The 25,870-nt window shown below is 40.7% G+C and overlaps 1 protein-coding gene across 2 annotated transcripts; it reads right to left on the reverse strand.

The window, feature by feature from the left end:
- Positions 1 to 796: 796 nt before the first annotated feature.
- On the reverse strand, positions 797 to 25,862 carry golgb1 (golgin B1). Of its 2 annotated transcripts, none has more exons than XM_042511627.2 (20): positions 25,746 to 25,862; positions 23,479 to 23,557; positions 21,895 to 22,065; positions 21,699 to 21,812; positions 21,412 to 21,576; positions 20,439 to 20,561; positions 18,867 to 18,980; positions 17,961 to 18,642; positions 17,789 to 17,865; positions 15,989 to 16,049; positions 9,710 to 14,699; positions 8,546 to 8,957; positions 7,600 to 7,833; positions 5,846 to 6,682; positions 5,484 to 5,677; positions 5,237 to 5,396; positions 4,608 to 4,708; positions 4,169 to 4,240; positions 3,228 to 3,315; positions 797 to 3,111 (listed from the first exon to the last, which is right to left on the reverse strand). In XM_042511627.2, the coding sequence occupies exons 2-20, from the start codon at positions 23,545 to 23,547 to the stop codon at positions 2,974 to 2,976; spliced, it is 8,802 nt and encodes a 2,933-aa protein (XP_042367561.2). In that variant the 5' UTR covers positions 23,548 to 23,557; positions 25,746 to 25,862; the 3' UTR covers positions 797 to 2,973. The 2 variants fall into 2 exon arrangements, with proteins under 2 accessions (XP_042367561.2, XP_042367560.2); XM_042511626.2 differs by having other exon boundaries at positions 21,412 to 21,579.
- Positions 25,863 to 25,870: the final 8 nt, after the last annotated feature.

A 25,870-nucleotide genomic window follows, 5' to 3' on the forward strand; every position in this document is an offset into this window, starting at 1 on the left:
TTTGCTAATGTAGTCTAAAATATGTTCACGCGTTATTAAAAATATAAATGAAGGCCGGTTTTTTAATTTAACTCATTTTTTTTAAATGGAAGAAATGCTGCATTCAAGTGCGTACGAGATTCCGAAGATAAGGGACCTGAAAAAGTGGAGGTAACATTTAATGGGGAGATTTAGGGATACTAATATTGAGGTGGGACCAAGTCAGCGTTTTGCAAGTCACAAGTGGTCTCAAGTCTTTGCATTCAAGTCCCAGGTAAAGTCTCAAGTCCTAAATTTTAAGTCCTTAACAGGTCAATTGATTAAAAACAACAACAACACTATAACTTACAAGCTGAGTAACAAGGAAGTTACCTGAAATTTAGCAAACAAAAATAAGTTTAAAAGAGGTAACAAAACAAAAACATATAAATATATAGATAATATGGTAAATAATGATTTTTTAAATTATTATTATTCATTTCTAATAATTTATTTCTTACACATATTACTGATTTCTTGAAATTTGTGCTTTAAAAGATTCCAATAATTTAAAATTAAATATCATTTTGATAATAAGAAATACGTGTTTTTTCCCTTGCTTTTTTTCTTTATTACCTACACATTTTTCCATAACTTTAAATTTATTTATTTATTTTTCCAAATTTACTAATTACTTTGCAATTTGTGGAACATCTCTTTCTCAGGGTTCAAAGGTTTAAATCCTCGTTGAAAGGTATTTGAAAGCAGCACAAGAAAAGTGATTTTAACTTCCGTTTTTTAGTAATTCACTGACTGACATCAGTACAGACAGACACAGTTTATATGTTAAGTCTTTATTATGTGCTATAAGCACTTCTGCAAAAACCCATAGTGACCTAAAGGTCCGGTGTGAAGGATTTAGGGGAATATCTTGGCAAGAATGGACTATAATATAATAATTATGTTTTCTTCAGTGTATAATCACCTGAAAATAAGAATTATTGACTTTTTTTTATATAACCTTAGAATGAGCCATTTATAACTACTTACGAAGCGAGTCTTGTCCACCAGCTGGCAGAGTCTGCCACATTTCTACAACACCTCAGAACGGACAAAAAAAAAAGTTTCTGTTGGTTGCTAAGTGTAACCAAGGCCGCACGATGCCACTAAATTCTTCACAAAAGACCTTTATGTGTCAGCAAAAACAGTGTTTACATGATGCTTCCTCCCATTTATAGAAGCATTGTAGTGTTTTTATGTCACAGTACGTCATGACGTCGCTCCCACGTGTACAAATGTTTACTGAAAGTCACGCAAAATCACTGAATAATGACAGCCCATTTATTCTTAATGACTTCACAAATTAAAGGAATAAAAAGTGTTTTGATTTTCTGGATTAAAATGAAAAGAGCCCAAATAAAAAGAACAAAAGTCGTACTGTGAGTCAAAAAAGCCCCAATGTCGGTTTTTCCTACAGACAAACAAATCATCAAATAATTATGTTTGACCAGATCTACCCCTGATCCAAACCACCACTTTCATAACATTTTAGTTTTCTATACAGCCCTTTTTAAACAGTTATTTACAGTTAAAGTGTGTGTAAGATTTAAAGAAGACGAATATTAAAAGAAGACGAGTACAGAAGGATCAATTCACCAACTGAGAGCGATTAAATAATAAAAAGGATGATGTTGATATACATGTAGGTGGCTAATTTTAACTGTTATTAGCAATAAATTATGCTACATCAGAGCAGAATATAAGGGGATGGATATCATTAGAAAACACAGCAGTCTTTCTCCTCTGGAATGAGTCCACACTGTGGTAACATTGCACCTGAACGGCAGCTTCATCTGCCATAAAAACTACAGAGCGAACTGTAAAATCTAAGTCTGTGCAGCAGAAGCATGGACAGGGACTCTTTTTGGACATGTAAGGAGGGGAAACCCACATCCAGCTGATGTACATAATACATGTACATTATGTACAAAGAGTGATATAATGCTCCCATTTGTAAAATGTGATTTGTATCAGAAGAAAAGAAAAAGGAAAACACACAATAGGAATGTGTAAGAACAGAAATTGCACTGTGCTCAATTTTTGTGCATGAAATGAGCAGAAGAGGAAGAGACTGGACTATAACAGCACGCCCTGAACCTCAAGCCATCTATAAAAAATGATTATACATTTTAGGAAAAATGCTCATTCGCTTTTGGGCAAGAGCATCACCTCCTCCTAACATACAGCGAGCAGGCAAACTCTGGAGGATGAAGCCCAACAAGTGTTCAGATGTTCGATGAACATTTTCGTTGTCGCGTCCATGTTGTTTGCACGTTACGACTTCAAGGTCATGAACACGCCAATATTGCAAACTTCCCAACTCTGGACCATCCAAGGAGCATATGAATGCAACTTTTTATGTCATAACGTGTTCAATAAACTGATGTATAAAGAGAACAACAGTGAGCCTTAGAGTTTCTTTTGGAGGGTTTTGATACCCTTTGACACAGCCATGCTAAGTTAATGCTAAGCTAACTGTTTGCTGGCTGTGGCGTCATATTTAATGGACAAATAAACTGGCTTGGTCCCCAAAAATATCAAACTTTTGCTCTAAGTCAAAGTAACCCTTTTTTATGTCCAAATCTAAAGGCACGTGAAAAACACCATCTGCCAACAAACTTGATTACGGATCTACTTTTTTCCTCTAAAACCATCGATTTTTAAAAAGAAAAAAACCCTCTTTGCTTGGTTTCCCTCAAAAAAAAAAAAACATGAGCAACATTAAAACTAATGACAACAGCTCCCTAAATAAACCTACATACTTTGGCTAACAGACTACGTCCTGTAAAGTGCAGTGTTTGAGTGTCGAACTTCCCTCACACCCTCCTGTAATTCATCACATGTAACAATATAAAACATACTGATGGCTTGGGTTAGGTCTGTGTCACATTTCCATTTTCTCACCTCTCCTCTCTTTCTTTATCTGTGAGTTTTTTGTTTTTTAAGGAGCTGGTTTCAGAGGTATCCGCCCAGACACAGCAGCAGCAGGACGTGCACAGTGAGCAGATAGATGCTGAACAGCAGAGGGGTGCGCTGGCGGGAGCAGAAGGCCACTCGGAGCATCCGCATCAAACCCGGGCTGCTTCTCCGAGTCTGAGAGAGAGAGAGAGGGAGGACAAGGTTACGGAAAACATTCAGCTCATACGTCTTTGTTATTACGGTTATTAAGATGACGGATGAGGTGGTACAGGACATTAGTGGAGCCTTACTCGAGTGACAACTCCTTCCGGCTCGATAAGGACAGCGGTCTCTGAGTGATCCTCGTCGTGTGCAGAGTGCCATTTAGTCTGACTGTGACTAATAATAATAATAACAAAAACAGATGTTAGGCGTCACATTGTGCCGATAGGACAAATTTATCAGAGCCGAACGATGAATTATTCAGACGCAAAGAAAACAACAGAAGCAGAAAACATATAAAAGCACCATTTGTCAACTGCTGTAACAGAATATGATCATTAGTCTCAACTTTCTATTTAATCAAGAAAAAAATAATCTTTAATATACTTAATAACATTAATATGTGGAAGAATAAGATAATTCAATGTGGACTATAAACCTACAGCAGCATATCACATCACAAGTATAGTGTGTGTTTTAGTAAGACACAACTGATTTTGATTGTTAAAATTAAAAAATAATGAACAAATAAATAATATACATAATAATACATAATACATTTTAAATAAACAAATTATGAATAAAAATGAATAAAAAAAAAACTATTAATAAAACATTATTAAAATGTTAACATAATGATAAAATTATTGATAAAGAATGACTGATTCTGATTCTATTAAGAAAAAATGCCCCTAATTCTCTGGTAGCAGCTTCATAAGAATGGATATTATTTCATATTTGTAGTCTTCTATAATAATAATAATAATAATAATAATCAAAAACCATAATAATGATAATAATAATATCATAAACATTGGGTTTGGGACTGTTTGTTATACAAAATAAGCAATTCTAAAATGTCAGCTTGGTTTTGAGACATTTTTTGCTATTATCTAATATTTTATAGGTAAAATAATTAATAATAATAAAAAGCCACACCTTTCACATGAATTCCTTTGTTACTATAAAAGTATTTCTTACAGCAGTCATAATGTCCCTGTCCTTTTTTAACTTGTCTCACATTTCATACCGTTTGAGTCGGTCCTGTGTGGCCATCAGCTGCTCCTCAGCAGCCGTCCTCAGCTGCATCTCTTCATCCAGCCTGATGTCAAAGAGTTAAACACTGATTAGTATCCATTAGGGGTGTATCATTTTTAATATGATTTTAAAAAAAGATCATATTGTGATAACAGCAATATTCCCGGTTGTTGCCAAAATGATTTCATACCGTTATATACGGCAACAACAACCATAGATAAAAGCAACTCAGTGGAGTCCAGGTGGAAGAAAACAACTCAGTTTTTTGGGATTATTCCAAAAGAAAGATAATTGACTTTTTTTGTTACAACTGTATGTTCTTAACATCAATAATAAAATATTTTTCAGTACTTTCTAATATCCTGAAGAAAATAATTACTGCAAAAATACCCTTGAATGTTGTAATATAATATTAGTGTCATGTGCTTTACCTTCTCTGCAGCTCTTTGACCTCAGCCATGTAGGCGTTGCTGTCGATGACGCTGCTTCGCTCCTGTGGAGCTCCGGGAGCGCTGTCCACCTCCTCTGTACCCTTTAGACAAGATAAAACCATTGTAAAATAAAAAATTAAGATTATATACAACATTCTTGTCCTGTTTCTCACTGATTTGACAGTTTATATTATGCTTTCTATAAGCCAAATTACTGAAAGTACAATAAAGATTACTAACAACACTGATTAGTCCAATTATCAATTCCCAATGTGTTTTGAGATGAGGAACTTAAAGATTATGAATGACATATTCGGGGCGGGGGTCAAAGACGAAAGTTAGAAATTCTTTCACTTTTAAATCCTTTAGACAAAACAATGTGAGAAAAATCCCTCCTTGCATGTTTTTGCAAGGATTTTGATTCATTTTAAGGGGTAGCAAGCTTAAAAAAGTTGGAAATAACTGACTTAAAGCATGTGATTTTTGCAACACTGTCATTATCCATATAATCTATTCTTTTCATTTATTAATAATAATAATGAATTTTATTTATAAAACACTTTTTAAGAAACTCAAACACACATTACAGAAGTTCAAAAAATTTTTTTAAATTTGAAGCAAATGTTAACCTCTCTCTGGTAGTGCTCTTGTTGTATTTTGGGCTTTTGCGTGCGGGCCTCCTCCAGCATGGCGGAGAGTTGCCGCAGTTGTTGGTCCCTCTCCGAGAGTGTGGCGAGGGTCTGCTGCTTCAGCTGCTCTGCTTGAGCCATCCAGTCCATACGCTCCAGTCTAACAAAGCACGAGACACATTCACACACAATAGAAGTTTCTGCTTTGTCAAATCAGCGATAATAAAACAATGGCTCTGTGCCTCACCTGAGAGTTTCTATTTCCTGTTTGCCCATTTCCGCCACATTCTCCAGCTGCGCTAAGACGCCCAGCATGTCTTCATTCTTCTTCTTCTCCTCAAACAGCTCCTGGCTGACTTTAATCAGCTCTCCTGCTCCCAGTCGACCAAGCTCCGACTTCTGCTTCTTGATCTCAGACGTCTGTGCTTGAAGTTGCTCCAGCTGCACACGAACACAAGGTAAGCGTTAAAAATAAAATATTTAAGATGTAAATGTCAATTTGCAGCATAATGTAACCAATCACAATGTTTATATTCTTTGCCGGGAGGGTTTTAAATCTGTGCATTTATGACTCAAATATTTACTTTAACTGTCAGACATGTTACTCACCAGTCGCTCCCTGTCGTTCTGCAGGGCTTGCAGTGCGTTCTTCAGCCCCCACACTTCTCCAGTGGCGCCTGCGGAGCTGCTGTGCGCTGCGTGTCCACCTGCTTTGCTCATCTCCTCCAGCTTCAGGCTCAGCTCCTGGGCCTTGCTCACCGCCTGGTCCCTGCTGTCCTGGAGGGACGACATGGCTTTGGAAAAGGACTGATTCTCGGCTCTCAGCTGCGTCGTCACCTCTCTCTCCTCCAGCAGACTCTGTTCGACAACCAGCAAGTCTTTGGCCAGCTCGGCCACCCTCTCCTGAGCGCTCTCCGACTCTGTCCGCATCACGCCTCCCTCCCATCGCAGCTCGGCGAGCTCTTTGCTCCTGCTCTCCTGCTCTTGTCTCTCCTTCTGGAGGGTCTCCTCCAAAGCCTCCACCTGTTCTCTCGCTGCTTGCAGCTGCTCCCTCAGCTTCTCCACCTCAGCACCAGGAGCGTCTATCACCTGTGGAGCCGTCCTGAGGTCAGCCGCCTGGCTAAGAGTCTCCCTCTCCACTCTGACTGTTTCTATCTCCGTCTCTCTGGCTCTGCTGACGCTCTCAAACTGACTTTGCAGTTCCTCACGCTCCTTTTCCAGAGAGGCGATTTGCCTTCGCTGAGCTGCCAGAAGCTGTTTGTGTTGGGAGTCCTTCATGCTCAAGACTTGGTTGAGTTCATCTCTGTAGCCGTGAAGCTGAGCGGACAGCTGGGCCTTTTCAGCGTACAGGTCGTCTCTCTGAACCAGCAGAGAGCGCAGCTCCTCTTTCAGGCTGTTGTTTTCTCCTGCCGCCTCCTGGATCAGACCGTCCTTCTCCATCATCACCTGAGACGCAAAATAAATGTTATATTGGCTGCTAAAACAAGATCTACAGACACACTCCTGGCCCTACAGCTCAGCCTTTACGCCTCTGTTTTGAGCGTTAACGTCTCGGGGTCAGGTGTCCTGATTCTTGTTGGGACAGAGGAAAGTATTAGGACTCTGTGGCCCTGCAAACCAAGCCCCCAGGAAGTGTGCCAGGCTCTGAAGCAAATTTTACAAAGTGGACAAAAGTGGAGTTAGAAAGGGGTTTGCAAATCGTTGCTATCAGTTTTTATTCCTTTTTTAAAGTGTCCCTACTTTGACAGAACTGGAGTTGTAAATTGTGCTAAATTTTGACAGTTTGAGTGTTTTCCCAGTTTTAGAATAGTCTTGAACTTCCTTTTAAACATTAAGGGGAAATTAGACATTAGGACCATCACTACATTCAACCTTCACTTTGTAACTATGTTCTGAGGGGCATTTTAAAACAAAAAAAGGTTTGGGCCTGTAAGCTTTTGTGCTGGAAATTTATTATTAATGACATATTTTCACATATACCACACACATTACATAGTTTTTCTTGTCTTCACCTGTGTATGACTCGGCTAAGTTAATGACACGTTTTAGGTCACTGCAACAGGTTGTGCTACCTTGGATTCAACTTGGAACAAGGACGTCTTAACTTCTTTTTAATGAATAAACATGTTTTCGTGGTACCACAATCAGGTGATTTTAGGGAATGATTAAAAATTAGGCATCCAATGTCTGTTTTGATTGGTGTGTGAAAAAACACTGTGCCCTAAGAGAGGTTTTATCACTATCTGTGGCTTGCTTCAGTCTCTTTGCAAGCTGACTGAGATCTTTGTTATTCCAGTAAAGATCTTGTGTTTTTGATGACCATGCCCCAGAGAAGCTTGATTCCAACATTTTTTGTGGATTACCTGCAGGTGTTTCTCCTCCAGCTGCTTGTACGTGTTGAGGACTCTGTCTCTGTCGTCCTGCAGGGAGCCCATGGCCTTCATGAAAGAGTCCAGTCTGGCTTTTCTGTTGTTGCTTTCCTCCTCTGCCTTTCTCAGTTTCTCCTCCAAGTCACGCACCTCCCCTCTTCTCTGCTCCAGCTCCTCCTCAGCTCCTTGTGCCCTGCTGTCCGCCTCCTTTCTCGCCTCCTCTGCAGCCTGGCAAACAAAACACTTTCACTTTATTACGCTCATGGAATCAGACAGATCAAAATCAATCCACAACTTATTTGCTCGAAAAGGGGCAGAGAGAAGAAAATCTTATTTTACCAGCCCCTTTCTCAAAAATAAATCAACAATAGAAATAGATGGCCTGTCTGTCAGTTACTTGGCAGCCAAAACTTCCAGAAAAATGAGAGATTGAAAGACAAAAAAAAGCATCAAAAGCCATACCCAGCAACTCACTATCAATCAAAAACATTTCCCGGCAAATTCACAGTGTAATTATTTTCGCCTTACACATATTTTTGAACGGAAAGATATTAATATGACCCTTTAAATAGGTAAAAAGTAACATAGTTTGACGCCACATACTGAAATACACATTTGCTTTAAAGTAGTTTGTGCATACTGATGTTTAAAATTAAATGTTCCGCTATGATCCTCATCCTCTGAACTAAAAACAATTTTTGTATATTTTCTGGTAATACTCTACTATTGTCCTGAACATAACAAACAAAATCTATAAGTGAACTAGATCTGTAAGTTTCAGTAATCCTGACATGATAGTCAATTGATGTTTTCTCTTGAATCCACTTCGTGTGTAATTCGTACTGCGCTTTTCTGTAAAATAAACAATGGCACACACGAATGGCGAGAAATGTGTCATCCATGAATATGTTTACAGAAGATGAAAACGTGTTCACAATACCTGAGCAACAGCTTGCTCCTTCTCCCCCAGCATTTCCACCTCCCTCCTCTCCTTCTCATGTAACTCCGTCTGCAGACTCTCTGTCAAAGCTTTAGAGGACCTCAGGTCTGTCTCTAGCTGCTCCACGTTCAGGCACAGCCGCCTCTCTTCTGCCTCCCTCTCCCTCAGCTCGGTCCTGGCCTGGTCGACTTCACCCTGCAGCCGACCCACAGCCTCCTCCAGAGCTCTGGCCCTCTGATTCAGGCTCTCCACCTCAGTTTTCAGAGCACGGGCCTCGTTTTGTGCAGCCTGCAGCTCAGCTGTAGTTTGCTGAAGCTTGCTCTTCTCTTCCTCCAGGGCAGCTTGGCTCTCCGCTACTTTCTTTTCCGTCTCTTCCAGTTTCAGCTGCCAGTCTTTGTCTGCTTTCTGAAGTCTGAAATAAAAGAAATCACAGCTAAAGGTATCAGCAAATACTAGATATTACACGATAGAAAAACTTTCTCTTTGCACCTAAGGATGGACGTTTTTGCACGGCTCTAGGAGAAACGGGTACTATGTGTCAAGCCTCTAAGACCTGACTTTTTTGAGGTGGTAAGTTAAGGGAACATTCTTAAATTTTTGTTTACTGATTCTATTGGACTGCTACAAGCATTTTATTTTACTTTATTCTGGTTTATCTATTATTATCATTTGATTTCCTTTTAGCCATTATTGTTGAATGTGTTCTTATGTATTTATTTTGTATATGTGTGTGAGTGTGTGAGCTAGTTTTACATTGTTTTGACAGAGCTTGTTGACATGTAGGTATATATTTTGGAGAAGTCACAGGACTTTTCTAGACATTCACACATGCTGTGTTTTAAATGTTCTTTATAGGTGTGCTATCTAAGTTAAAGATGAAGGCGTGACCTTTAAGAGGTCAGGGGACCTTTCATGCTCACAGGGATGCTGGGTCACTGACAATCCTAATGTACGGTTACAAATGCTAAATGTTTATTTTGACCTTCATTACAATATGCAAGTGTCACAGGAGTCTTGATGTTGAACAAATACAAATAATGACATTGTCTGTTTGATTACATTGAAATAAATAAAAACTTAGACAAACAAAGAAAGAGGAGAAATCTTGTGACTTTTGAGATACAGCTGATAATATTTCATCTGAAATATATATATTTTTTTTACCTGTCCACTGACAGCTGAAGTTCCTCTTTCAGCGCCAATTCTCTCTGAAGCTGTTCTGCTAGCTCCTTGGTGCGTGTCTCAGCCTCCCGAATTTCAGCCTCCTTACCCTGTAGAGCATCATTAAACCGAGTCTCCCACTGTTTGGCTTCGTCCAACACTCTGTCCCGATCGTCTTGCAGTGAGGACATGCAGCGCGAGAATGCAGCTAACCGGGCCAACGACTCATCCAGACGGGCTTGCATCTCCTGGGCGCGTCTCTCAGCTGCTTCTGCGATCTCTCTCGCCTCTAAAGTAGCTTCCTCTTCCTTTTCTCTTTCTCTGTCCACCTCTTCCAGCCGCAGCTCCATCTCCTTCAGCTCTGCTCCAAGTCTGAATCTCACAGAGTCGAGGGTTTGCTCAGCTTCAGCTTTCATTAGGGCCTCTTTCTGTTGCGCATTCTGTTCAAGGGCTGTTTTCTCAGCTAACGCCTCACTTGCCTGCTTTTTAGCTTCATCCAGCTGAGATCTGCAGCTCTCCAACTCTGCTTCAGTCCTTTTCAGGTCATCTGAAGTTTTCGAAGTCTCCAGTAGGGACTGTGCCAGCTTGTTTTGGAGCTCATCGTGGCCGATCTGCAGCGCCTTAGCCTCCCGACCCAGCTCACTGATCCTCTCCTGATACTTGATGCAGTCCTTCTGCAGCTGACGGACCTCCAGCTGCTTCTCCCTCAGCAGCTCCTCCAGCTGCCGCGCTCGGCTCTGACTGCCTTCTCTCACCCTCTGAGCGGACCTCAGCTGTTGCTCCAGCTCCCTCTGCTTCCCAGACTCTGCCTCCGCTTCAGCTCTCTCCCTCTGCGCTTGCCTCATGTCCTCTTCCAGCCTTGCAGCCCGGTCGCTTTCACTCTGAGCCTTTGCCTCCAGCTCTGCCCGCTCCCTCTCTAACCTCTCAACCTCCCGCTGCAGCTGGGCAAGGTGCTCCCGGTTGTCCGCAGCCTCCTGCTGGTAGCCGGCGATGCTCCCGTTGAGCTGAGCCAACTGGTTCATCAGACGCTCCTCCAGGTTGTCCTTCTCAGTTTCGAGGCTTTTGAGCAGCTCCTTGAACTGAGCTTCCCTCTTTGAAGCCTCTTCAATCAGACTCTTTTCTCTTTCTTTGCCCTCTTCAACGCATTTCTGTAGAGAGTCCACAAGGCTCTCCTTTTCTTTACTCTCCTGAAGATCTCGTTCAAGAGAGGCCAGCTCAGCTTTGAGTCCGGCCTCCTGTTGCTTCCAAAGTTCCCTCTCTGTGTTAACAGCTGCCTCCATCTCCCTCATTTTATCCTCTAATTGAACACTCTCAGCTGGTTCTGCTTTTTCTTTCTCCTCGGGAGGTTGTGAGAGTGTTTCTGGTGCATGCACTGCAGCTATTTGATCAGCTGGTGTATCTTCGAAGGCTTTTTCTACATCCTCAGGCTCTGCTTTGGTTATGATTATGTCTGATTGCTGCGCAGTGACGACTTCCTCTACAACAGCTTGAATCACAGTGTCCTCTTTCTTTTCTGTTTGGGCAAGTTGCTCCTTTAACTCCTCAATCTGCTGCCCTAAAGAGTCTTTTTCTGCCACTGTGGCATCCAACTCAGCTCTCAGAGCCCCCAGCTCATCCTGAAGTCGTTCCACTTCAGCTTTAAGAGCTTTGTCTTCTCGTTTGACTACAGTCTTGTCTTGCATTTCTCTGAGTTTCTCATTCTCCTCCTCCAACTCCAGTATTTTCTGCTGCTTTGTTTTGGCAAACTTTCTCATTTTGTCTTTCACCACATCCACCTCTTTCTGCGCCTCCTCTGCCTGTCTTTCAGCTTCCTGTCTCCCAGCCTCGTGTGTCCTCACCCTGGCCGCCAGCTCTTGTCTCTCCTGCCTTGCTGCTTCCAGGACTCGTCTCACTCGCTCCGCCTCATCGCTCACGTTCTCGTATGACTTGAGCAGAGTCTCGTACTCGTCCTTCATGCCTTGAACCTTTTCCTCCCATTCTCTGCAGTTCCTGGTGGCCTCTTCTTTCGCCAGTTCTACTTCTCTCTTAGAGGCGTCTTTCTCGCTCAGTATCCCCTCCATCGCAAGTTTGAGGCTCTCACAGGATGATCCCAAGCTTTGGTTTTCCAGTAATGTCCGATCGACCTCATCAATCAGTCTGACTCTTTCTGCTCTAAGCTTCTCCAGCTCATCTTCTGCTGACTCCATTTTCTGCTGCAGCTCTGCCATGAGCTTCTCAGTTGAAGCAAGTTGCTCCTTCTGGGTTTTGTTTTCCTTCAAGGCTTCTTTGCGAGAAATCAGCGCCGCCTGAAGCTTCCGCTGAAGCTGCTGGGTCTTCGTCTCGCTGTCTTCCTCTTGCTTTTGTGGAACCTCGACCTCCAACTTTTGGGTTTTTTCTTGCTCGGCCTTCAGTTCTTCCTGTAAAGATGATATCAGCTGATCCTTCTGAGACACTGTGTCCTGCATCGAGTGTATGAGAGAGTTCTGCTCGCTCAGCTGCTGGCTAAGCTCCGAGATCTCATGGTTTTTATTGTCGAGGAACTGCTTGAAGTCCTCCAGTTGGGTCTGAAGAGTTGAAATGGAGGATCTGGAATCTGCAGATGCTGCATCTGCTGCAGCTTTCATCTCCACTTTCAGTGTTTCAGCGTAAGACTCAGCTTGGTGATACTTTTCTCGAAGACTGTTAACTTCCTCTGAGAGTGCATCAATCTGTTTTTCCTTTTCTCTCAGTGCTTCCAGCTCTCTGCCCAGTTCCAATAACTCTGCCTCCTTCAGGGACAAACTGGTGTGAGTTTCTTGCAGCCTGTTCTCTAGCTCGGTGTTAGCCACCTGGAGAGTCTGGATCTCTTCTCTGAGCGCATTCACAGATTCGCTCACTTGTGCAGAAAGGACATCAGACTGCTCTGCAGGATGCTGAGCTGGATCACTGGATTGTGGTTGCGATGAATCAGTCTCCGATGCTGCAAAATCCACCCAATCCTCCTGGACCCACTCACTGGCTGCTTGCTTTGCCAAATTCTCAGCTACTTGTTTGGCCTCTTGGATAGTGTCTTTATCTACGATTGCCTTTTCTTCAAATTCTCTCAGCTTAGTCAGGAGTACTTCTTGCTCGCCACTCTGCGCCTCAAAACGCTCTGAAAGCTCGCTGTATTCATCTTTCTGCTGCTTCAGCTGCTCGCGGTGGTGCCTGTCTTTCTCTTTTGCTTTGCGGATAGTTTCCTTGCGAGACTCTTGGGCCTCCTGGACTTTCTTCTGAAGCGTTTCACACTCTGCTTCAAGAGAGGCCACTTGGGATTGTAGCGCCATCATTTCAGAACTTTCAGACGCCTGTTGAGAGTTTTCAGCGTCTTCGCTTAGCTTTTTATTCAGAGCGAGCGTCTCGGTGAGAACTTGGTCCTGCTGGCTGATTTTCAGCTCTAGAGTCTCAACTGCCTCTTCTTTGGATCTTAAAGCTTGCTCCAGTTTGAGGAGTTTAACCTCCATTTCCTGAATCTCATGTCCTCTAGACTGTTCTACCTCTCCAGGAGTTTCTCCCTTTGCCGTTTCTTCCTGTTCCTTCCATTTCTTTGCTTCTACCTCAAAATCTGCGACCTTCTTCATGAGCTCCTTGCGTTGCACAAGAGCTGCCTGTAACTTCTTCTTTGTGGCTGCCAGTTGGGTTTCCACAGCTGCTTTCTCCTTTCGCACAATAACGAGTTCATCATCTACATGAGCGGAGTCCTCAGGACTTACTGTCTGTTTCTCAAGCTCCAATATCTGCCCCTTCAATTTGTTCACTTCACTGTCCATCTGGAACTTCTCCTCTTCTACTTGGAGTAGTTTAGCAGACATACTGTCGTTGAGCTCCATCACCTCCTCTTCTTTCTGGCTGAGACGAAGCTGTAGCTCACTGATCTCCGTGTCCTTCTTTGACAAAGTGTCGTTGTTTTGCTCTGATGTCTGAGAGTACTCCAACATGCTATTTTCCATCTCTTGTAGCCTCCTTTCGAGCTCAGACGAGAGGAGCTCTCTGTCCTCCAGCTGAGCGCTCAGCATCCTGACCTGCCCCTCCTGCTCGGAGAAAGCTTGGCGGGCTCTTTCCAAATCTGTCTGCAGTGCCTGGATCGTCTCCTCCTTGGTTTTACTTTCACTGCTTAAAATTTCAATCTGTTCTTCCAGAAGCTGCATTTCAATGCCATGTTTCTCCACACCAGAGCTGCTTTGCTGAGAGAGCTTGTCTAACTCCTCTCTGGCTGACTTAAGTTCCTCTACAAAACTATTTGCCTGGGACTCGGCCTCTTCTTTTGCAGCAGTAAGGGACTGAGTTTCTTCTTCCAAACTCTTGATTTTCTCCTGTGATTCTGCAGTTGCGTCTCTGAGGCTCTGGAGCTCAGCCAAAAGCTCGCTGTATCTCTTCTGAAGTTCCTCAGCTAACGCCTGAGCAAAGACATGGCCGGAGGGCAGGTTACCATCTGTGTTTGAAGAGCTCTGCTGAGTTACGTGAACTTGTACCGTCTCCCGGATGACTACGGAGGAAGACTCAACTTGAATTGTGGAGGTCTCCTGCTCCACACTCGTCGCCTCCCACGACTGCATCTGCAGCTGACCCAAGTCCTGCACCATGGACGGCCACTCCTGGCCCCCGTCTTGATTCACAGCTTCCAGGAGAGTCCAGCTGCTGTGAGCCACCTCTGAATCACTGCTGGCGACCATCTCGTCTGAGGAGGTCGCTTTGGATTCTTCTGGGGACTCAGACTGGTGTCCGATAAGCTCTGGGCTGCTTTCATTATCAGCAGAGATGGAGAGGACAGAGGTGTCTTCAGCAACTAAGGTGGTCTCTTCTTCCTGTGTATCCTCCATGAAGTCACGCAGGGCTTCAGAGCTGTCACTCGGACCCTGATCTGGAGTCTTACTGTAGTTTTCACATGATGCAGCTCCACTGGAGCTTTGCTCTTTAGCCAGTCGGAGCGATTCTCGCAACGCAGCCAGCTCGTTGTCTTTTTCTAAAAGCTGCTGCTCCAGTTTCAGTACGTGTTCTGTGGAAGAAAATGAAAAAAGTAATTCAAAAAACATTTTTGCTAGAAAAATCATTTAAATGATTAATTAATTATCAAACTTCACAAATCAATTAAATATTTCAGCTCTGAAGCATCATAATATATTAATTGATTAAATTTCATTCATTATCTTTATCTTAAATTCATTATCTTACAGCATGTATCTAAAGATACAATAAAACTAAAACTAGGGGTACTGAAATAAAAATAAAATACATTTAGTAAAAGAAAAACTTAAGATTTTGTGTACTTACAACTAAAATAGAATTAAAATATACAGGAAATGAATTTAGTTTTAAAATTTGTGTATTTGGTCAAATTTGTCAACACAACAAGCATGAAGAGGCATTGGTGCGTAATGTTTATTGAGAATGGGACGTCTACATGATTCCACAAAGGGCTGTGTTTTATTACAATACCTGTTCTGAACTTCTGAAATCTCACTGTGACAAAAAAAACCAACATTTTTAATAATAACCAATACTAAAACTAATAAAAAACTGAACTCAAACAAAACATTAATAAGCCCACTGGCTAAAACTAAAATAAACTGAAAACAAAAATTGAAAAAATAAAAATAATTGAATAAATATATAAATAAATAAAAATGAAAAATACAATCTATGATAATTCTGCCACAAAGTAGCTAATAACTTTAGCTGCAGTGAAGAAGTGAAGTGCCAAGTAGCAAGCAATTGAAATACTCAAGCAAATCAAAAGTACCTAAAATTTGTACTTAAATACTAAAGTTTAATTCTGAACACATTTTAAAGTATGGACAAATACTGTACTGTGATCAATATTTTATTGAACATGGTTTGCACACACAGAAAGTTGTTTTTGTCAGTATTTTGTCAGATCAAATCTTTCTTTTTTCATATAAATATGTATTCAGGTGTGAGACAAAATATACAAGTTGTCAGAAAACATGAATAGTATACTCTGTATGCCTTCATACTTGTAATGTGTATTTTGAGTGGGGGGGGTCTTCAGGTTAAGGTACATATTTTTATTCCATCTCTGCATCACAGTCAGTGATGTCAAATTATGGCTCCAGTTTTTTGTCCCTTTTTCTACACACAGTAGCTCTGTAAATAGGAGCTCTATATTTGATTTGGCACTGCATACAGATAAACGAATGCCTCTGACAAGCAGAGCAAAATCCCTTTCACTGTTTGTTTGAGTGTACTGATCTTAATCATTATGTTTGGTTCTGTTTTCATATAATGTGTGAATGTTATTTTGGGAGAACAAATCCAGTTTTGTACCTTTTTTAGCTTCAGATGAGTCCTGTGCTTCTGCTTCTGTCACATCGTCCCTTTTAGACATCTGAAACAAAAAAAAAAAGAGAATTGGCATCTTTACTGGAGAAAAAGAGCACTTTTAACAGTTGTTCTCTATGATTGTTTTTAAATACATATCAGCAGCGTATACGGCTGCAGCACAAGGTGAAGGTCGGTTAAGCCGGTCAGTTGTTACAGTGGATCAGTGCAGACGGGATTAGGCACACTTCCCCATGCTGAGTTGAAACATTGTCTGTCTGTGACCCCGCGTCTGTCCTGTCTGAGACATCAGCTGGCCAGACACAAGTCGTGACCCTCGACTGTGACCCTGGACCAGGTGAAGACGATAAGACCACTCAGACTGTCCTGCTCTCCAGATAAAAGTTGACTCTAAAAACTGTATTTTAATGAAACAGGGGAAATAGGACATGGTTGTCTGACTTTGTAGATAGAACAACTTTAACTTCTTATAGCTCAGCTTATACTAAGCTTCCAGCTCTACATCTTACTCTTCAACACCTTTTTTAATCGTATAAAAAGAAACGCAGAAGAACAGAAACTCATTATGAAGGTAATGAGAAACTCTGAAGTTAAAGCTGTACAGAGTATCAAGGAGCTTATGTGGGATTTTCTTTTGAAGTTTACAGCACATGTAAAACAAGCTGCAACTGCTGGGGTCCCAGAGCCTGATTCTGTGTTTTTAAGACTTTATATCAACACGATTTGTACGTGGATATCATATCTGGTGTGAATGCACGCAGAACGAACAGTGTTTGGAATGTGATCGCATCACACAGATCACATTTTGGAGGCGGTCAGATGTGCGTTGTGGTTGGATTTCAGCAAGATGTGAATGTAATCTGTACAGCATGACAACATTCTCAAGAAAACCCACACAGCAAGTTGAAAGGTCAAGTAACTCCTTCTCCTGCTTGCTTAAAGGAATACCTCATCCCCAAATCATTGTAATCAGTTACTTGCCCCGTGTGACGTAGAATTTGCAAAGTAAAATGTGTTTTTCTCACATACCTTCAGGGTGAAGAAAGAATTGAAAAATGAGATGAAAGGAGAGATGAATTGAACTCATCAGGGTCCACAATTAACAACAGCAAAACTATATCAAAACATCTGTTTACAAACTTTAACACAACTCATGCAGTATAATCCAAGTCTCATTTATCCAGTTGTATGCGCAGAACTTTTCAGACTGACAGCCCTGTGCGACAGGAAACTGAGCGGAGAGGGAAACGTATCTATGGTCTCTGCAAAGTCAGACTCCAGTAACAGAAACTGTAATTTTACCTCGACAAGCACAGAAGCTGCTGAACTATCGCTGCCTAAATCAGTTTCAGTCAAGTTTTTTAACACAAATTCAGTATAACACAGGGTGAGTAACTGATGTACAAATGATCATTTGTGAGGTAAAGTATTCCTTTAAGGTGCAAACGTTACAAAACCTGAATGTACTTGAAATCTAATCTCACCACAGGCAGACTCAAGATAGCAACAACCCACTTTAATACCAGGTGTGAATGCGTAAATCTCTGGATTATCCAGATATACAAACCCAGTTCCAATGAAGTTGGGACGTTGTGTAAAACATAAATACAAACAGAATACAATGATTTGCAAATCCTTTTCAACCTATATTCAACCGAATACACTACAAAGACAAGATATTTAAATTTTTTTTAATTTACGTTTTGCACAACGTCTCAACTTCATTGGAATTGGGTTTATAGATCATATGTTGATAGCAGGTGTAAATGGGTTTTTGGCACTCACTGTTACAATCTGATGCTCCAGCTCTTCTATTTTGGCGTTGGTCTCCTGCTGTTCTGTGGTTTTTCTGTCAAGTTGTTCTGAAAATCAAACATTTATATTAAAACATTCTGGTAAAACTAAAAAGGTTTGACATGAACACACTGAATTTCATAAACAGGTACAGTTTTCTCACCCTGAAGCGTTTCCATGGTGTGGGTGAGCTGGGCACAGCGTTCCTCACTCTCACTGCGTTCATGTTTCAGTCTTGTCAGTTTTGTCTCAACAGACTGCACAGTGTCCAGGAACAGGGAGACGTCAGCCGGGAAGGGGACTTCTTCTGCTGCTTGCACATCTTCCAGAACCAGAGGACATAGATGTCTCCAAATCTCAGCCAAGATCTCACCCTTCCTCTGGGCATCTTCATGCTGCTCCTTCAGTGATGCCAGCTCTCGCTCAAGTTTATCAACGTCTGACTTCTCCCTCTCTGCAGCGTCCCGGCTGGCATGGACGACCTCCTCTCTCAAAGATGCAAGTTCACTTTCAAGCCGAACTATTTCCGCCCTGTCGCCCTCTGAAGCATCGCGGCTCGCTTGTGCAACTGCGAGTTCGGCCTCTTTCATCAGAGCCAGCTCCCTCTCCAGTCTGGCCACTTCCATCTTCTCCTTCTCCAGAGCCTCCTGACTAACATGCTCCGCCTCTCTCAGGGAGGCCAGCTCGCCCTCTTGCCTCGCCACCTCCGCTTTCTGTCTTTCTAAGTCCTCCAGGCTGACTCGGAGGGCTGCTACTTCTTCGGCCCACTGCTGTTTCTCCTCCTCCCTCCGCCTGACGGCCTCGGACAGCTCCTGCTCCATCTGCCGGAACTGTGCAGTCAAGATCTGAGCGCGAAGAAAGGGAGAAAGAGGATATGAGTGGGTGTGTGTCGTGTGGCTCCTTCAAACAATGCACTACAATGCCGAGCCGTCAAGATGTGGGGTGTGTCTGTTTGAACAGTTTTCTTTTCATCAAGCAGGAGCAGCATTCATTTCAAGGCATCTGTAAATATCTGCCAACATGCAGAGCCAAGCAGCTCAGATGGCATCCAGTACATCAGGATCTGTACCTGTTTCTGCTGATCAGCGCTGCTCACTTCCTGCTGCAGCATTTCCAGCACTTGGGTCCGAGACATCAAGGCCTCCTCGAGCTCTTCACAGCGCCTCTGTGCTGCATTCAGGACCTGGGAGAAACAACAACAAGGGGACAGAATTATTGTTTAAATGGTGAACGTATCCATGAAGTGTGGCTGTGATTTCTTTCACAAGTATCCACTTACAGCCCTTTTTTTTTAACACTAAGGTTTTATTTGTCATTTTTTCAAGAAAACAAACCATGAGGAACATTGTCAGGTGTTATGATAATCATCACTTCTTGATAACAGACAAGTTATGGGCTGTATGCATGAGGCCTATTACTTAGTAAATTAATTAAATTAATTAAAAAAAACAGACAGCAAAAAACATGGAAAAAATTACAAATTAAGCAATTAAACCAACAAACACATTTTTTATTCCAATAAATATGTTTGCCATTTTGTTTATCTTGAAATGTATACGTCTTTTCTCAGTCTCAGTAGAAAAGTCAGTTTTTCCATCTCATGAATCTCTTTAGTTACAGTTCATGGACTATGTTTGGCCTGGTCTTGTGGTGTTTCCTTATCTAAATTGATAGTCTAAACAAACAGGGTGTTGCTGTATGTTGAAGAGACTGTTAATCCCTCTTCTGAGACACATTTGTGATTTTTGGCTATACAGATAAAACTGACTTAACTATATTTTTCTAATGGAAAATGACATAAATGACTTAACATAAACTATTATAAACAAATTGTAAAACATCTTAAAATTAACTAGAGATGAAACAATTTGTCTGTTCACAAATGTAGTTAATGTTGAGAAAATGCGCAGCAATTTTTATATCAGATTCATCTTATTTTTTCCAATAAATGCTATAACTTATGAGGTTCCAGCTTCTTTAACAGTGGACTAAATACATTTGGAAAGTTGACTTATAGTCAAAACAGTCTAAAAATAAGCAGATATAAGATATATACAAGATACATATCAGGCAGGATTTTCCTAAAAGAAAATGTAAAGACTCATATAGAAATTATGCTTCTTAATTATTATTTATGACCCAATAGATGTGTGTGTAAGTGTGTATTTCTGCAAAGACTCTGCCCTTTGCCCTTATTTTCTTCTTATTTTCTGTGTTCGGGATGTTTACGGGCGTGTACGTTCACAGTGCTTTGGTGAGAAGGGGGCTTTTATAAAAATGAAATGACCACGTGTATGATTGTAAGCAGCAGCTGAGAGCAGGGCTAAAAAAAAACAAATATAGTGACGCAAAATAAGAGTGAATCTGGGGTTGGACTTCACTTTCACTGGTGAGTGTGTTTACAAACAGTAACTGAGAATCCTGCATAGTGAACCTTTAAACTTGTCATCTTGGGCTCTTAAACATCGAGGTGAAAATTAGCAGACTAACTGATAATTAAAGTTATTGTTCATTGCAGCGCCATAACTAACAAAAAGAGAAAGAGAAAGAAAAAATTCTAATAGTCACAGCAGGGGTCGATTATGAATGAATAAACCATAAATTAAAAGTCAGTAATTTAAAGATCTCCTGGATGTTGTACCTGCTGAAGCTCGCTGTCACTCTGTGACTGTTTAGTCACCCTCAGCAGCTCTTCTTCATGTTTCTGGATCTGTTCCTGGAAACGCACGTCCTTCTCACACACCACAGCCTGAAGTTTCTGCAGCTGAAAACAAAAACCCAACAAAACATTGACTATGTTTACATGCACAAATTTTTTTTTTGTCCTTTTTTTCTCCTAAGCTGTTTCCATGGCTAATGAAAATGAATATTCCACTAATGTTCCTGTTTACATGCAGCTTTGCAATTTACAATTTATGTGCTCTAACATATCTTCAAAAAACTATTTAATGCATATTCTGAATGTACAATTTACATGGCCAAAAAAATAATACTATAACTATCAAGGCAAGACTATCAAATATTCTGTTTAAAATCACCCATATCAAAATCATAAGCAGGCTTCCTATAGCTAAAGGAACATCAAATTTAATACTTTAAAGACTTTCTTAATGCCTTTCTTGATGGGATGATATTTAAGGTCCAATATCACGATATCCTAAACTGGGAAAAAAAACATCAACCAAGCTTTTTTTATGATAAGAGTTATGAACAATTTTAACAAAACATTTATTGTAATAAAAAATATTATATTTTTGGTCCAGTGAAAAATTCAGATCTGGTCAGAAAATAGAAATACCTAGTATCTATTAGTGATTTTTATAACAGATTTTGAGTGCCGCAACATCAGAAAAAAGGAATTTATAACACCCTACTTCCAATATCTTTTTTAAGACTTTTGAAAGACTGTTTTAAGACACTTTACTACCAATCAAGGCCTTATTTTCTGATTCATTTATTTAATGCCTTTTAAGGCATTTTAATATTGCTATATTCGAAAAAAATAGTGGCATATTTGTGTGCATGTGCGTAGTCATTCAGAGTGAGCTTTCCCATGAAATTTAAAATCATTTGTTAACAACAACAACATGTAATGAAAGACATGGCCACATCACCTGTTCAGCGTATTCAGACTCCTTCTGTTGGAGGAGCAGTTCTGTGTTGTGGAGTCGCTCCTGCAGCTCTCTGCTGTTGGCCTCCTCCTCGCTCAGCTTGTTCTTCACTTCTTGCAGCTCCTCCTCAACTGCAGCACCGACTCCTGTAAAAGAGCTGTCTGGACTCTGCTGCAGACAAAACAGATGCTCCAGTCAGATAAAAACTTTATTGTTAGCTGGCTGCATATCTTAAGATCTGTATTGTAAAAGGCGGCTGAGGGAGGACTTGAACAAGCACTCAAACTTACGGTTGCTCCTCCTTGTCCTTTCAGCTCAGTTATCTGTTTGTTTAGTGAAGCCATCTTGGCTTTGGCTTGCAGTTTGAGCTTAGTGAAGCGAGCTTCAGCTTCTTCTTTCTCATTCTGTAGATATAAAGTAAACGTCGGTGCTCAGTCATAAAAGACATTAAGAATAGAGTGAACTGACTTTTGGAGTCTTAGTTACCTTGAGCTGTGCATCTTTGTTGGACAGCTCGGTGTCTTTGTCTCGGATGAGCTCCTTCAGCTGAACCACCAGTTGTTCCAGGTGAGCCAGCCTCTCCATGACCTCCTCAGGTGCCTCAGACTCCACTGAAGCCGGGACTTCTCCGGCAGGGAGCTGAGGCACCAGCATGCCCTGTTCAAGCAAACAGATAAGACACAGAATTATGTAAGCTGAATCAGATACTGCTGTTAAATATGAATATTTCACAAATCTGTTTTTTTCTCCATATATTGGTTTAAAGTTTGAACACCCTTAGCGGGACATTCGGTGTGACACTAACTGGGTTTCCATTAACTCTCAAATTGCGCATATTGAAATTACAAATATAAAATAATGGAAACACGTCTATTTCTAAAAAAAAAACACTCATATATAGCAAAAAAAGTTTCTATGCTCACATGAGGTGGTATTTCAAGCAATTCGAAATGCCATATTTTGCAAAACTGGAAAGGAAAACACTCTACAAGAGCTGTTATTGCATCTCATAACTTTTCAAAAGTTGAGCGGTTCATCTGGAAGTTTTTAATCCACAATTCCTCTGTGAAATCGTGGACTGCCACCTCCCAGAAATCCCTCATACGTGGCTCCTCACACATATAAGGGGCTTGCCTTTCCACTATTGCTCACATAAGACGCCTACGTCACCTTCGATTGGAAACAATGACGACTAGTGTGGGGACGGCAATAGAAATAAACCTGTTAATGTTTTGAACATCCATCGCCATGCTTCTTTGAGTGTTAGCGTGAGAGTAGAAGTCACATAACATCACTAAATGGAAACGCAGTCGTCTCATAATTGTCTTTTGTCAACATTCCCAAAATACTGCACAAGTTTTGCGCAAATCTGCAATGGAAAGCGGCCTACTGACAATAATGTAAAATGATAAACAAGCTAACAGCTCTAATGATGGATTGGCAATTTACAACAGAATTTTTTGCCGACACTAAATATTAATTGGTGTAGAGCATCTCTTCCTCTGTGCTTTATGTCCTCTGTGGTTCTGTGGTCTTAAGACAAATGCTACTGAGTTACATTATGGAAAATGGATGATATACATCATTGAAGCTGCCTCCTTTTGGGGGACTCAAATTTAGGATATCTTGGCCTTCAATTTTAACCATTCATTCTCTTTTGAGTGCCTCAACTTAATAAAAGTGACGAACTTGATCTCTTCAGCTTTAATGTGGGAGAGAAAAACGCGTCCTTAAATATGCAGACTCTCTGGAGCCAAAGGAGTTATGCAAATATCATAGTCTGAGCCAGTGAAAGTGTCTGAACGCAAGATTTCTTCTGTCTTTGACCTAATTCTGTACAGATTGGATGCCTTAAGAAATCATCTGTCTTTAACTCAAAAGATGAGAGACATTTTCTATCATCATCATCATCCTCTTGTGTTTTCCAACAGTTGCTCCAAATGGATGATAAAATACTCTGGAGATTTTAAATTGGACCAGACATAAAATCCACAGTTCTTTATTTAAAAAGCTGAGCACACAGTTGGCTCCTCATCATAATTCGTTTTAATGTATGTGTTGCTCTCTTACCTGTGGGTCTCCATCTGCGGCCTCCTCTCCAGAGAGCTCCTGGAGGACCGTGGCCAGACGGCTTAACATAAAGATGGCACTGTGAGGGGAAAAACATATACACAGCAAAGGTTTAAGGCTACAGCGAGTAATGTCTGGCATATAAATCATTTCATGCTGCACCTGCGTGAGCTCTTTTATGTTCGCTGCAGTTTAAAAAAAGTGAAAAATGTAAAAACCTATTTTGCAAAACCTCTCTGCTGTTTTTGCTTTGTCCTCCATCAGTGTTTCTAATTTTACTCATAATGCAGCCTGGAGTTAAACCTGTTCTCTTCCTAACACAGAGCAGCCTATATATTGTAGGATTTGTACATTTGCCCTCTTACTACATCTTTGCAGAGAACAGCTTGAAGTGCTGCCTGACGCTGATGCTGAATGACACGTCCTCTGGAGGTGTGAATATACACACAGTGCCGAGCATACTGTGTTTTCCTTTTGTATGCATATAGTGTCTGCAGACGGCAGCATGTTACATTACACTAAGGCTGAAGCTGTTGGTCCATTAGTCATAAGGATTGACAAATAACTGGCAAATATTTAGACAATCAAAAACTTGTTTTTCAAGTCAGCATTCCTGACTTTCAGCTTCCCTTCAATGTCCAAACATAAACCAGTTTGAAATGATGTATTAAAATATGATTTTCACAAGGAATGAACAGGGAGTTCGACAATCACCACGTGTTTACAGGGGTTACTGTTTATTTATTTGGTTACTTTTTCTCTTCAAGTTTATCCTCCTCTTTTCTGTTGTAATAATTGTAAAATAATCATCATAATAATCAATAATCATTGTGTAAATATTTTTGTGAGAGCGTCAGTAGTCAACCCTAAAACATGATATCGATTGAGGTGTTAAGTTGGAAAATATCATATCATATCATATCATATCATATCATATCATATCATCATTTGGGGCTCCAGGAAACTGTAGATGTAATGTGCTGTTTGTTTGTTTTTTCATAAATTCATACACAAATATAATGTCTGTGAATAAAAATGGTAGTTGTTTGGAGCCTGACAAAATTACATTACAAAACCCACCTCAAAAACTAGACATGAAAATTGTGAATAAAAAACAGTATTTTGGGAAATGATACTTGAATTTAGATGTGTAATATAGGCTGTATGCAAGTTATTTGAGTTTATACGTGTATATTATAGTATTAATAAAATTTTTATATTTATATATTTAAAGTTATTTGTCAGAAATAATGCCTATTTTTTAATGACATTTTTTGATTCTGTTTGTTTAATCCCTGCACTTTTTTTGTGGTAATTTTCAAGTACATTTTTTGTACTTTTACTTTTTTAAACTATGTCTACTTTGCTAATTCTAGGGTAATTTCTTTTTAAATATCTGCGTGCCTTCCTCTCATGTTTGTGTAAGAAATCAAGCCAGTTTGCTCAAATTGTAAAGGGTTAACTTTGGCTCTAGCAGCAGAGAGAGATAACTTGTTGGGGCCTTAAATTACAATAAATAAATAAATAAAAAATATAACTACACAAGCCACTTCACAACAACAGACCTGGAAATTGTAAATGAAAAGATTTTTTTGAGAGAATTATATTTTCTACATATGAGTTTAGATATGTTATATAGACTGTATGCAAGTTGTTTTAGTTTATACGTGTACATTATTGCATTTATGATATTTCAGGGCTTTTCAGAACCACACAGATTTTTAGAATCATGTTTTAAAAAAATAAACTATACAATCTGGGCTTACTTTGGTCCACATTTTCAATTTTTATTACTCTTTTCCCTCCTTATCCAAAGCAACACATTGGCAGACACTTCCCAACCTGTTATCTCCGAGTTGGACCGAACATAACCGAGTTCTCCCGAACCTGCCGAACACTCCACTGCGGCTGCGTCACTCCTTTTGTGAACAGTAAAGATTCAAGCTAGCTAACGCGAAAATGGACGGCAAACTTTCCCAACGGCTGGACAGCGACGTCTCCAAAGAGCAGTAGACACACTCGAAGATTAAGAAACGGCAACGTGAACAGGACGCCCTGTGAAAACATCCGGTGTTTACTCTGGCTGTAGTTTTCCACGATACAGTAAGTTAGCTAATGCTATCTAGCTCGCTAACGCTGGTCACTCGTAAATAAGGACTTAAAAAGCTGCTCGGCTGAGTTTTTCTGCTCCGTGCGTGACAGCTCTGTTATGCAGGGCGGTGAGAGGTGTCTTTTTTTGTTTTTTAAAGAGAGGACATTTGACTCACCTGTTCGAGTGCTTCCCAGGTGAATGTATCTGCTTTTTATTTGATATATTTCCTCGGATGGATGTCAGCGCTTAGCCACATCACCAAACACTCCCGGAAACAAAACTTCCTTTGCTCTGATTGGA

Source organism: Plectropomus leopardus, chromosome 22 (assembly GCF_026936395.1).
Source record: "Plectropomus leopardus strain MGB_pleo_1.0 chromosome 22, ASM2693639v1, whole genome shotgun sequence".
Lineage (NCBI taxonomy): Eukaryota > Metazoa > Chordata > Actinopteri > Perciformes > Serranidae > Plectropomus > Plectropomus leopardus.